We start from the raw sequence: 12,305 nt of genomic DNA, 5'->3' as shown, positions 1-12,305 counted from the left end.
GTGAAGGAAGTTTTTCGGGAAAAACTGACGCTGACCCCCACGCTGAGCCTCCTCCGTGCGGTACATCCTTAGGGAATAGCAACGATTCCTCCGAGCAGGAAAGTCGGGATAAAGACTGTTGTGATTCCCTTTGTTCTGGGCACAGTAAACCCCCACCTCCCAAGGCAGAAGAGCAAGGTCTGAGCCGTGACAACACTGCTGTAGCAGAAGGCAGCGAATTCCTGCGGGATGGAGACCAAACCAGCGGGAATGCCGGAGCGTTGGAGGGCGGGAAAACCTCCCTGCTGGAAAGCCGTGGTGGCAGCTCCTGTCCAGACCCAGCTGTGGTGCTGGAAAACCAAGATAAGAGCAGTGCTGCTGCCAAGAGCCTGGAGAGCAGCAGGAACCTGCCAGCACCTGCAGAGCAGGGCAAGGTCTCCGGGAATTCCTCCACGCCGGAAAGCCAAGATGGGGAGCGCCCGAGTGCGGAGCAGAACCCCCTGGAAGCTCAGAGTGAGCCTCTGGATGCACCTGAGCTGGGTGTTGGTGGTGACCCACCAGCTCCTGAGGAGCAGGGGGAGCACTGGGTGGATGCTCCGGGGCAGAGCCACAGTGGGAAGGTGCTCCTGGAGGAGGAGGAGGAGGAGGACAAGGAGCCCTTGGATGTGGCCGATGTGCCCTGGAGGGAGCTGCAGGAGGAGAGGGGGAGCAGGCAGGAGCAGAGCAGCCTGGAGGACGACTGCAGTGCAGAGCTCTTGGCAGAGGTAGAGTTTGGCTGCGGGGAGGGCAAATTTCGGGGGGAAAACTGGTGGCCGAGGGGAGGGAACGTCCCGTGGGAGGAGGGTCCCTGTGCTGGGAATGTCCCGGTTTGCAGCGGCCGAGGGGAGGGCTGTGCTTGGAAGGGAAACCCTGAGGGTTTAATTTTATTTAATAATCACCCCATTTGGTGATTGTCCCTCCTGAATCTCCTCAGATCATGGGGAACCTGACGGTGAAGGACATCAGCATCGAGAGGATCAGCGTGGACTACTCCAGCTACGGCCAGGCCCAGGTCAGCGAGGGGGATTTCGGCCACGTCACCGAGATCTACGACTTCCCCTCATCCCTGAAAACGGAGGATCTGATGGAAATGTTCTCAGATTTCCAGTGAGTACCCTCCTGAGCTCAGGGAGCGGCATCCAGGTCGGAATCTGCAGCAGAACCGGGTTAACCCTGAGTTTTAGTTTCCCCTTCGTGCCTTACATCATTTCCGAGCCTCAAAGGGGGCTTTTCCTGCAGCTCACACGGAATTTAAAGCCCAGCTGGTCCTCCAGGGCTCTGTCACACACCCAGTTATTGACATCCAGGCTCCTCCTGGCTCCAGGTGATTTTAGGAGCTGCCTGAGTGAAGTGAGGTTCTTCCCTTGGGGTTTGCAAGGAAAAAGGGCTCCATCCTGCTCTTGGAGATAAGATTTGTTGTGCAAATACCTGGAGTGAGGTTGGAGCAGTGGCAGGAGCAGAACAAAGTTCAGTGATAACGGGGTTGAGTCCAGCTCTGAGTTCCTCTCAGAACTCAGATAAAGGCCCCTATCCCTGTTTTCTCTCCCCATCCTCCTCCTCCTTCGGGATAATGAGTGGATTAGATGGGAACATTCAGTGGGGATCCCTTAAATTAAACCCCCTGAATTACATTTAATTCTGTTTGTAGTTTTTCCACTTGCTGGGAGTGCAGCTGAGCTGAAAATTGGGGGATCCCACCCGAGCAGTCACCTGCTCCCAAACTCCCATTTTCCACTGGCTTTATTGGATTTTCCCATCAGTCTCTTCACCCCGAGCTTTGTAAAACCACTTTTATCAATCATTTCCTTGTTATTGTTGTGTCTCAGCAGTCAGGGGGGTGTTTGCAAAGCACTTCACAAATGACAATATTTTTGTGCTGCAAGACACAGTCCCTGAAATTGAGGTTGATTTTTGACCAGGGTTTATTTTTTATTTTTTAAGAGGAAAAAAGGAGTGTTGTGGTCTTGAAAGGGGCACTTTTATTGTGCTCTCTTCCTTCTTTTCCTTCCCTCATTTAAAATGGGGATAATGCTTCGGAAAGCACCAGCTGCCTCCATAAAAATAAATCCAATAGATACTAAATACTAATAAATAAATAATTAAAATTACTAAATATTCCTGGCAGCTCCAGGGGGGGCTGCTGGGTTTTATTGTGGGTTTAGTTTTTTGTATATTAATTAATATTTTATTGCCTTTCAGCGAGAGTGGTTTCAAAATCCAGTGGGTGGATGACACACACGCCCTGGGAATCTTCTCCAGCCTTTCCACAGGTATTTGGGGGTGGGATTGGGGGACCCTCTGGAGCTCCTGGGGTGTTTTCCTTCCTGTTCTCTTCCAGCTGGGAAGGATTTGGAGCCTTGGGAAGCTGGAATTGCTGTGGTGCTGTGTGGAAACTCTGCCTTGCCAGAGCAGCAGGTTTTTAATTGCCTTGGATAAAAGATAAATAATCAGGACATTTCTGTGCTGCTCTCCTGGAAATTAATGGTTTTCCATCTTTTTTTTTCCTCCTGTAACCAGACAAAACTCCTCCAAACACTCAGGAACCTCCCAGGGAGTGGGGTGGCACCAAAATTCTGGGGAAAACTGCCCAATTTTTGGGGACAAGCCCCCCACCCTGAGGTCAGAGATGTTCCCACCCAGCCCACGTGGATCCCAACAGCTCCTGGGCTTTTCCTGGCACTCATTTATCAACATCAAAACCCTTCCAAAAGAACACCTTGATGTTTTCTGGGGTGGTTCTGTGTCATATTCTGATTTTTTGGGTGGTTCTTTGCAGCATCTCAAGCCCTGGGCCGACGTTACCCCTGTTTGAAGATCCGGCCCCTGGTCCACGCCAGCAAACAGTCCAAGCTCAGGGCCCTGCAGCGACCAAGTAAGACAAGGCTTCAAAATTCACATTATTTCTTTTTTTTTAGCTAATATTGGTATGTTCTTTTTAATTTTTTAATGATAATTTTCGTGTTATTTTTTTTTTGTTATTTTAGGGGGTTTTTTTAATTTTTTTGTTATATTTTTATGGGTTTTTTAAAATTTTTTTACCTTTTTTTTGCATTATTTACGTTTTTTACTTTTACTATTTTTCCAACTTTTTTTTTACTTCTTTTCACTTTTTTCCTTTTTTCCTTTATTTTACTTTATATCACTTTTACTTTATTTTATGTGTTTATTTTACTTCATTTTTCTTTCTTTTACATTTTTACTTTCTTTCACATTTTTAGTTTAATTTTACTTTATTTTATTTTATTTTTCTTAATTTTTTCATTTTTCTTCATTTTACTTTAATTTATATTTTTACTTCATTTTATGTTTTTACTTTACTTCACTTTACTTTCTTTTACATTTTTACTTTCTTTTACAATTTTAGTTTAATTTTCCTTTATTTTCCTTTATTTTTCTTCATTTCTTCTTTTTCCTTCATTTTTTTCTTTTTTTTTCATTTTCCTTCATTTTACTTTCTTTTACATTTTTTACTTCATTTTAGGTTTTTACTTTATTTTCCATTTTTCCTTTATTTATTTTCCTTTATTATTTTTCTTTATTATTTTCCTTTATTTTCCTTTTCCCATTTCTCTCATTTTTCACTTTTTCCCCCTTTTTCTTTTTTTCTCCCTTTTTTCTTTTTCCCCTTCCCTCCTTTTTATCTTTACTTCACCTTTTTTTATGCTGCCCTTTTCCCTTCTAAAATGAACATTACACCTCATGGTTGGAATCATTTTATTCAGTACCAGGTGAAGGAAACCAAAATCTGGTGAAGCTGAGCCATATGAACATTATTTTACTGATTTCAACCCCTCAAAAATCAGATTATGATCAGTTCTGTTCGCAGGAAAGAAAGGCCAGGAACCTTTTTTAGCAGCAGAGACTTGCAATGTCCAACTCCTGTTATTTGCCAGTTCACTGCAGTGGAAACAATCCCAAAATTAATGCTCTAAAGCCACAAGTTCCTGAGTTTTTAAGAACTTCTGGAGGCAAAGGACACGTCCAAAAATGAGATTTCTTTGCTGTCTCCCCTTCGTTGTGAATCAGGCTATAAACTCCTCCTGGGGAACGTTAGAAATTCCAGTTGCATTCCCTTTAAATTGAATTTTTCCACGTAAAAATTTGGATTGTAATGGGCTGAGAATGTCTCTTTTTTGTTTTTTTTTTTTTTTAAACTTTATTACTGAAACTTAAAAAAAAAAAACAAACAACAAGCCAAGCCCCCTTTGCTGTCTGGATAATAACTCTGCAAAAACAGTTGCTGATAAAATATTAAATAATTCCCAAATAAAGATTCCTGGTCAAAGTTTGGAATATTCACCCCTTCCATTGGTAACAGGTGTCTCCCAAAAAAGGGATGTCCCAAAGCAGCTGGAATATGGAGATATTATTTAAAATGCAGATTATTTTTTCCCTGGTTTCTGAGGATTTAGGAAAGACTCTTCCCTTTTTCCTGGTTTCTATGGATTTAGAAAGGGATTCTTCCTTTTTTTTCCTGGTTTCTGAGGATTTAGAAAATATTCTTCTTTTTTTCCTGGTTTCTGAGGATTTAGAAAAGACTCTTCCCTTTTTCCTGGTTTCTATGGATTTAGAAAGGGATTCTTCCTTTTTTTCCTGGCTTCTGAGGATTTAGAAAATATTCTTCTTTTTTTCCTGGTTTCTGAAGATTTTCCTTTTTTCCTGGTTTCCGAGGATTTAGAAAATATTAATCTTTTTTTCCTGGTTTGCAAGGATTTAAAAAGAATTCTTCCTTTCCTTCTCATTTCTGAGGATTTTCCTTTTTTCCTGCTTTCCGAGGATTTAACCTGCTGCCTTTAATTAGTTGAAACAAAAACCAAACTTTGCTCAGTTGAAACGAAAAATCCCAACTTTGCTGTGCAAGGGGGATAAACTGGGATGAATTTTGCCCGAAATGGTTGGGATAAGCAGTTCCTGGAAGAGAAAGGGGGAGAGAACAATTTTCTCCCACAATAATAATAATTAAAAAAAAAAAAAAAAGACATGGAGAGCTTTATTGTGGTTAAATAACTTCATGTAGAGTTTCCATCTGGGATGTGTGGAGTTGTGTCATTCCAGAGGGGTAGGGAAGAGGTGGATTTGCTGCATCCAAGCACCCAGCTGAGTGTTTTTCCCCCTGTTTTTTCCCAGAACTCCTTCACCTGGGGAAGGAACGGCCCCAGACAGACACGGCCGTGGCCAGGAGACTTGTGTCCCACGCCCTGGGCTGGAGGCACAGGCAGCAGGAAGGCTCAGGAGCTGAAGTTTTCCAGCTGGAAACCTCGGACCAGCAGGAATAATAATAAAAAAAAAGCACCTCGGCTCCCCCCTCCCTGTCCTCTCCATCCACCCCCCTCCCCAAAAAAAAACTGCTGTAAAGATGAGCATGGCTGTGCTGTCCCAACTGCATGTGGAGCAGGGAGGTGCCAGGGGAGGGGGGTTCTCCTTGGGATCAGCACCATCCTCCTGGAGTCGGGAAGGAAGGGGGAAGTTTAGTGTTCCTGGGATTTGGGGAGCACTTTTTGTTTCCAGAGCCCCCGATTGCTCAGCTGGGGCTTTCCAGAAAAGCCTCCTCTGGGTTTGGAGAAAAACAAACAAACAAACAAAAAAAAAATTCATTAAGAGTTAATTCATTAAGGGAATTGTGTTTTCTTGGCCGAAATTCCAGCTGGGCGTAAGAACAGGAGTTCAAAAAGCTTGTTCCACGTTTATACCTTGTTGTGATGTTATTGTTGAGATATCCCATAAAACTGCCAGGCAGTGGATGCAGGTGAGGTCAGGGGGTTTTTTTCCATATTTACACAGCCTGGAGTTGCCCTGTTAAGCAAGGAAAAGTTGCCACGTGCTCCTTAGGAAAAGAAAAAAGCAGAACTTGCCTGTTCTGGTTGGCCCAGAGCCTGGTTTTAAGGTGCTGGAAAACCCTTTGGCTCTGCTCGTGCTCCAGATCTTGGGGGAAAAGATGGAGTTTTCCAACTTAAGAGGAGGCTAAAAAAAAAACCTTTGCCAGGTGATAAATGACCTCAGCAGGATAATTCTGCAGCCTCTGAGCCTCACAACACCCCTGTGAGGTAGGTTTTGGGGAGCACAAGTTGGCAGCCAGTTCTAATCCCCCGTGGATTAATCCCCTGGTCAGCTCTAAAATTCAGCTGCTTGTAGAAGTCTTCCATACAGAGGGAAAAAAACCCCAATACAACCAACACTAAAGTACCAGGAACTGTGAGCTTTCACGGAGCAGAGATCCACAAGTGGCATTTAAACCATTTTTTTTTTGGTTTTATGTTGTTTTTTTTTTCTGGGTCAGAAGGTTTTTATTCAAGTAGCTGTGCCTGGGGATGTGGAGCGAGGTGTGTCCTCAAACAAACAGAGGAGCACGGGGGTAGCACCAAGAATTTCCAGTGGGTCCGGTGCAGATCCCTGGGGCTGAGAGCCAGGAATTCCCTCTGTAAGGAAAAGCCAGGAGACAATGCCTTAAAAAAAACTAATTCATCCTTGGAAGAGAAGACAGGGAATGTCCAGCCTGGGAGGCGAGAGCTGGGGGGGTATGGATGTTGGGATGGGAATTCCCAGTTTCCAGCCGGGAATCTGCAAAGTTCTGGGTGTCCAAGGCGGCTGGAGGAGCTCCAGGGAGCTCCAGTGCTCTGTTGGGATCTTGGAATCTGTTCTGCTCCTCTTCCAGAGGTCGCTGGGTTGGACTGTTGGACCCGAGAGTTTCGCCGCGGAATTAAATTATGCTTTACACTGTTCTGCTCGGAAAAAAAAAAAGCTGCTCCTTTTTTTTTTTTTTCCTTTTTTTTTTGTGTGTGTGTGTGGTTGTTTTTTGTTTTTTTTTTTCACTTTCCTTTCTTTGTATTTCTTTGCCTGAGGAGGAGGAGGAGGAGCTGTGCAAGAAGCAGCAGCACAAACGTTCGGGGCGTGGAAAAGAGCTCGAAGATGCCAAATGAAGGCCTTGAGAGCGAAGGGGGAAGCCACTTTTTGGGGTTGTTGGTGCCCAAACGAAGGCAAGGCGGCTGTGAGGGGACACAGAGTGGAGGGAGGAGCCTCTGGAGGAGGTTGGAGCGGGGAGGACACGGAGCCAAGGAGGGTTTGGGGCTCCGGGGCCGCAGGAGGGGTGGGGAGCGAAGGCGTCTGCAGGAGAGAATTCACCTGGAGATTCGGAGCTGGAGCGTTTCCTTGATTTCCTGGTGGTGCAGTGGTTTGGGAAGGAGCAAGGCAGGAGTCCTGCCTTCTTTAAATAGTGGGGAGGGGGGGTCCCATTACCGGGTGGCCACTCTGTTATTTGTGAGTCCGCTGAAGTGGTCGAATTTCTGCTCCGTTTCCTCGCTGAAGGAACCACCTGGGGGGGCACAGAGGGGGCACAGAGGGGGCACAGGGTGAGCAGGGAGGGGCAGAGGCAGCTCAGGGCACAAAGAGCAGGCAGAGAACAGTGGAACCTGCTGGGGAAGGGAGGGGCTCAGAGATTCTCCTGCGCTAATTAATTTGAATTTTAATTGAATTTTACCATAACTGGAACAGCCGGTGTCAAAAACACTCTTAGCTTAGAAAGCCCCAAACTTATTTCCATTTTAAAATGGTCCTGATAATGGACTATTTCCATTTTAAGATGGTCCTGATAATGGACTATTTCCATTTTAAAATGGTCTTGGTAAGTGACACGTTTAAACCGGTTTGCCTCTGATATTTCTGAGATAAAAATTCCGAAGGATAATGTTTTATATTACTCCGAGAAAACACAGAGTTTCCCTTGATATTCCAGTGACAGCAGAGCATTTTAATGCCTGGACTGAGCTCCACCTATTCTTATTTCTTTTTTTCAAGAGGGGAGAAGCTTTGGGGTCTGAAGAGGTTCAGTGCCAGGCCGGTAAAGGAATTTGAGTCTGGGGAGAAGGTGTTTACCTCTACAGAGGCAAAACCACTCATTTCCTCGTCCAGCTGGAGCATCTTTATCCCTGTTAGGCCCGAGCTGAGGGGTTTAAGCCCGGCCCAAGGCCAGCAGGGCTCTCACCTATGTGGCAGCTGTACATCCAGATGCGCTGCCCGTCGTAGCGGCTCCGGCACTTCATCACGTTGTTGGAATAATCCGACTCGGCCACTTCGTAGTTGGGGTTGATGACGACCTGGGGAGGGAGGGGAGAAGCACAGGGGGAGGTTATTTAAAGAAGGAGGGCTGGGGGGGGGGATGCAGAGTCAGCTGGTTTGTAACAAATCGAGGTTTTTACAATGGGAAAAAAAAAATCATTCGCTTTGCGGGGAAACGGGAACTGCTCGGTTGAAGCAGGTCAGGCACGGAGTCCAGGATGGTTTGGACTGGAAGGGACGTTAAAACTCATCCAGTGCCACCCCCTGCCATGGGCAGGGACACTTTCCTCTAGCCCAGGTTGCTCCAGTCTGGCCTTGGACACTTCCAGGGATGGGGCAGCCACGGCTTCTCTGGGAATTCCATCCCAGCCCCTCCCCACCCTCCCAGGGAGGAATTCCTTCCCAATATCCCATCTAACCCTCTGGCAGTGGGAAGCCATTTCCACTTGTCCTGTCACTCCATCCCTTGGAAATAGTCTCTCTCCATGTTTCTTGTTGGCTCCTCCTGGTCCTGGAAGGCCACAATTGAGTCACTCCAGGCTGAACAATCCCAGTTCTCCCAACCTTCCCTCCTGGCAGAGCTGCTCCATCCCTCTGACCAACTAAGACCCCCAAAATCTCCCCTCCAAACCCTTTTTTCCGTTTCACACAGCACAGACAAAAATAATTCCTCTCCCTTCCCTCCCCTCCAGAGCAAGGGGCTGTTTTTAGAGCCAAAGAATTCCCCCCCCTCCCCTCCCCAGAGTGCCCAGACTGGAGGCACAACCTGAGCTCCTGCAAACACCCCACAAATAACACGGTTTGATCCCCAAATTCAGGGAGTGTTGCTCACAAACAGCTCCAAACCAGGACACCAGTGGAATGCTGTGCATCTGGAACGTGCCAACAGCATCAGCTGCTCCTGGGCTGGTTGGGACATGGACTTTTGAAGGCTATGAGACGTGGTTGCTGGCCCTGATTTGTCACTTGGAGGTGTGTGTTGTAGGGAATCCTCTCCCTTTTGGGCATCCCGGGAATACAATCTCTTTATGATCAGGAGTAGCAGGTGTACAAATAAACAGCTTTAGGTAAACTCTTGTCGGGGTGGGTAAGATAAAAGCCCCAGGAGTGCCTCCAACCCTCTTCTCCTCACCTGGAAAAGGTAATCCCCGGGTGGGACGTCGGTGATGTCGATCCACTGGCAGTCGATGTCGTGCCGATACACGTCCCAGCAGCCCACGGTGATCCCCTGCTCCCCAAAATTGGCACACTCGTACTGCTTCTGCACATCTGAGCCAGAAAAAGTCCAAGGAACAAAGTGTTACACCCCTGGCAAGGCGGGCTGGGTGTTCCCCCCCTGAGGAATTCCTGGTTGTTCCCAACTCTCCTGGGGATGGGATACGGGGGCAGTGTTTGGGATGAGATTTAACACAGCGGTGTCTTCGCTGCACAGAGGGAGCTGCCACCTTCCAACCTCATCACCTGGAGGCACATTTTGGAATTCCTCGCTTGACAGGGGTCAGAAAAAGCACAGTTTGGGTTTTGGGGCAGCTCCGGGTAGGGACGGAGGGAATTGAGACCAACCATCCATCCATCCATCCACCCATCACCTCAGGGCTGGTTTCTGGCTCCTGCCAGGCCACATTTAGCCCTTGGAAGCCCCAGGGACAGGGATAAATTCCCAGCTCCCAGGGCTCTGGCACACACCTGCTTCACATTCCGTGTCCTCCAGGCAGAAACTGGCTTTGTGTCCCTCGGCCACCTTGGTGCCATTGAGGTTCAGGAGGTCGTAGTGGGTGAAAACCTCCATGCTGTGGTAGTGCCTGAGGGTCACAGACAGGGACAATTATCCTTAGAAATGAAATAAAAAGGGAATTAAAGGCAAAACAGCCCTTTAATTACCAGGTCGAAAGGGCTACAGGAAGTGGAGTGGGAGAAACCACAGCCAGGGAATGTTCCCCTGGGGATGATCCTGTGTGGCACCATCACCCATCCCAGCTCTGGGAATGTCTATCCCAGCTATGGGAATGTCTGTCCCAGCTATGGGAATGTCTGTCCCAGCTATGGGAATGTCTATCCCAGCTATGGGAATGTCTGTCCCAGCTATGGGAATGTCTGTCCCAGCTATGGGAATGTCCATCCCAGCTCTGGGAATGTCTATCCCAGCTATAGGAGTGTCTGTCCCAGCTATGGGAATGTCCATCCCAGCTATGGGAATGTCCATCCCAGCTATGGGAGTGTCTGTCCCAGCTATGGGAGTGTCTATCCCAGCTATGGGAGTGTCTATCCCAGCTATGGGAATGTCTGTCCCAGCTATGGGAATGTCTGTCCCAGCTCTGGGAATTGCACAGCTCAGCTCTGAGTGAGGCAAAGGCACAGACAGCCCCTAAATCAGAACCAATTGCTTAAGAATTAAATAATTAAAAAAAAAAAGGAAAAAAAAAAAAAGAGGAAAAAACTGCATAAATCCTCTCCTTTCCAGCTGTAAAAATAATCAAGCCTTAAAAACTTCCTATTGCCATAATTACACGTGGATTGACAGATGAAGGAGGAGCAAGGAAGGAAGGGGAGGAAAGTTTTCCTTTTTACCTCCTCCTGCCTTTCCCCTGACTTAGAAAAAAAACAAAAACAAACACATAAATTCCCATCAGCCAGAAGTGAATCACTTTTCACTCCCTGCTCCAGGTCTTTCCCGTTTTTGTCCTGCTTCCACATCCAAAGGCAGCCGAACAGGAGCTCGCAGTGCTGGAGGGAAGGCAGAGGCACAGGGCTGTGCATCTGGGGCACATTTGGCTGCCTCTGCTCGGAGCTGGAGGCTCTCAGGGCTGACTCAGATGCTGAACTATGTCTGAACCACTCCGAGGGGTGTTTGCATTCTGCTGTTTACAGACTGGAAAGACTGAAGAGGAACTGAGTTCATCCTCCTCCACCTGAACAGAATCCACTTTTGAGGCACAGACGGCTCGTGGCCTTTCCCTCAGCCTTTCCCTGTCTCACCTCACTTCCAAGTGCCCCCTCAGCCCCGTCTCACCTCGCTCAGCTCTTTATAAAGACTACAAAGAACTCTTAGATTTGAGAATATTCCTGCGCCAGGGGCAGGACAGGAGCTGTGCACTGAGTCACTTCTCTGCCTTTTACCCCAAAGGAGAGAAAAATCAACCTTGTGCCAGCCATCATTCCACAAGAAAAAGCACCTGGATGGCTTCCAGCTCCTTTTCCCCCCTTGGTTCAGCTGAAAGTGTCTTTCCCCCTCAAAAGTGATGCATTTATGGGGGTGAATTTTCTGTTGGTCAAAAAATAAGCACAAAACCATCTCCCAGCTGTTTTAGTGGAGTGGGGAAGCATTTAAAAATGCAGAATTGACAGGATTTTTGGGGTTCTTTTCCAGGGGAGGGAAGCAGCTCAGGTGGCTGCACCTTTCTACACGTGGTGGGTGTGTGGAAAGATGGGTCCTGTCTGTACATACGAAGGTATCACAGGATCATGGGTTGGAAAGGACCTCAAAACTCACCCAATTTGAGGAGTATCCGGATCTGCTGACCCAGGGGCAGCATCTCTTGGTGTTGAGGGGAATTCAGAGATCACAGAATCCCAGACTGGTTTGGGTTGGAAGGGACCTTAAAGCTCATCCAGTTCCACCCCCTGCCATGGGCAGGGACACCTTCCACTGGACCAGGTTGCTCCAACCTGGCCTTGGACACTTCCAGGGATGTGGCATGGCTACAGTGCCCTTGGCCAGACCCCTCTGCCAAGGAAAGCTCCACACTTGCCTTGTTTCTATCCCGTTCTCAACAAGGTGCTTTCCCTGCTCTCGGGGGGCGACAGTGACCCCGGCACACACCACAGCCCTGCACCCACAGCCCCAGCAGCTCCTCCCCGTGCTCCCACAGCAGGACAGCCCCCCAGGCAGCAAGAAGGGGTGGGGGGAGAGCCCAGCTGAGGCACCCACCGGTGGCAGTCGTGCCAGACCCAGGCGTGGCGGCCGTTCTTGGGGCGGAAGTCGGACTGGCCGTTGTTGTGGATCTGGGAGGAGAAGCGCAGCAGGCGCCGGTACCCCGAGGTGATGGAGGTGTTGGCAGCAGAGCTGGCCAGGCAGTTCTCCTCCAGGGCACACTGCAGCATGAACATGGGCCTGTCCTCCAGGTAGGCCGTCTGCTCCACCAGCTCCGCGTTCAGCACCAGGTCGGGGGCGGCTGGGGGGAAGGAAGGGGTTAAATGGGCTAAAAACACCCCACCAGTGTCTGCCAGAGGTGAAG

The 12,305-nt window shown here is 48.1% G+C and overlaps 2 protein-coding genes across 2 annotated transcripts in view; one reads left to right on the top strand and one right to left on the bottom strand.

Annotated features, from left to right (window-relative positions):
* Positions 1-5,763, top strand: part of R3HCC1 (R3H domain and coiled-coil containing 1) — a 7,971-nt gene extending 2,208 nt beyond the window's left edge. Inside the window, exons 3-7 of the mRNA XM_029964574.1 lie at positions 7-743; positions 953-1,125; positions 2,218-2,288; positions 2,795-2,890; positions 5,146-5,763. Coding sequence (XP_029820434.1) covers positions 7-743; positions 953-1,125; positions 2,218-2,288; positions 2,795-2,890; positions 5,146-5,294 — 1,226 coding nt within the window. The 3' untranslated portion in view covers positions 5,295-5,763. The remainder of the gene's footprint in view (positions 1-6; positions 744-952; positions 1,126-2,217; positions 2,289-2,794; positions 2,891-5,145) is intronic.
* Positions 5,764-6,837: 1,074 nt separating this feature from the next.
* LOC103760514 (lysyl oxidase homolog 2) overlaps positions 6,838-12,305 on the bottom strand; it is a 15,522-nt gene continuing 10,054 nt past the window's right edge. Inside the window, exons 6-10 of the mRNA XM_029964580.1 lie at positions 11,999-12,242; positions 9,757-9,872; positions 9,203-9,339; positions 7,997-8,108; positions 6,838-7,327 (exon numbers count right to left, since the gene is read on the bottom strand). Of these exons, the coding sequence (XP_029820440.1) occupies positions 7,248-7,327; positions 7,997-8,108; positions 9,203-9,339; positions 9,757-9,872; positions 11,999-12,242 (689 nt within the window). The 3' untranslated portion in view covers positions 6,838-7,247. The remainder of the gene's footprint in view (positions 7,328-7,996; positions 8,109-9,202; positions 9,340-9,756; positions 9,873-11,998; positions 12,243-12,305) is intronic.

This window comes from Manacus vitellinus, unplaced genomic scaffold, assembly GCF_001715985.3.
Source record: "Manacus vitellinus isolate BGI_N305 unplaced genomic scaffold, ASM171598v3 scaffold_74_pilon, whole genome shotgun sequence".
NCBI lineage: Eukaryota > Metazoa > Chordata > Aves > Passeriformes > Pipridae > Manacus > Manacus vitellinus.
The sequence above is the reverse complement of the archived record's forward strand: the minus strand, read 5'-3'. Positions and strand labels throughout refer to the sequence as shown.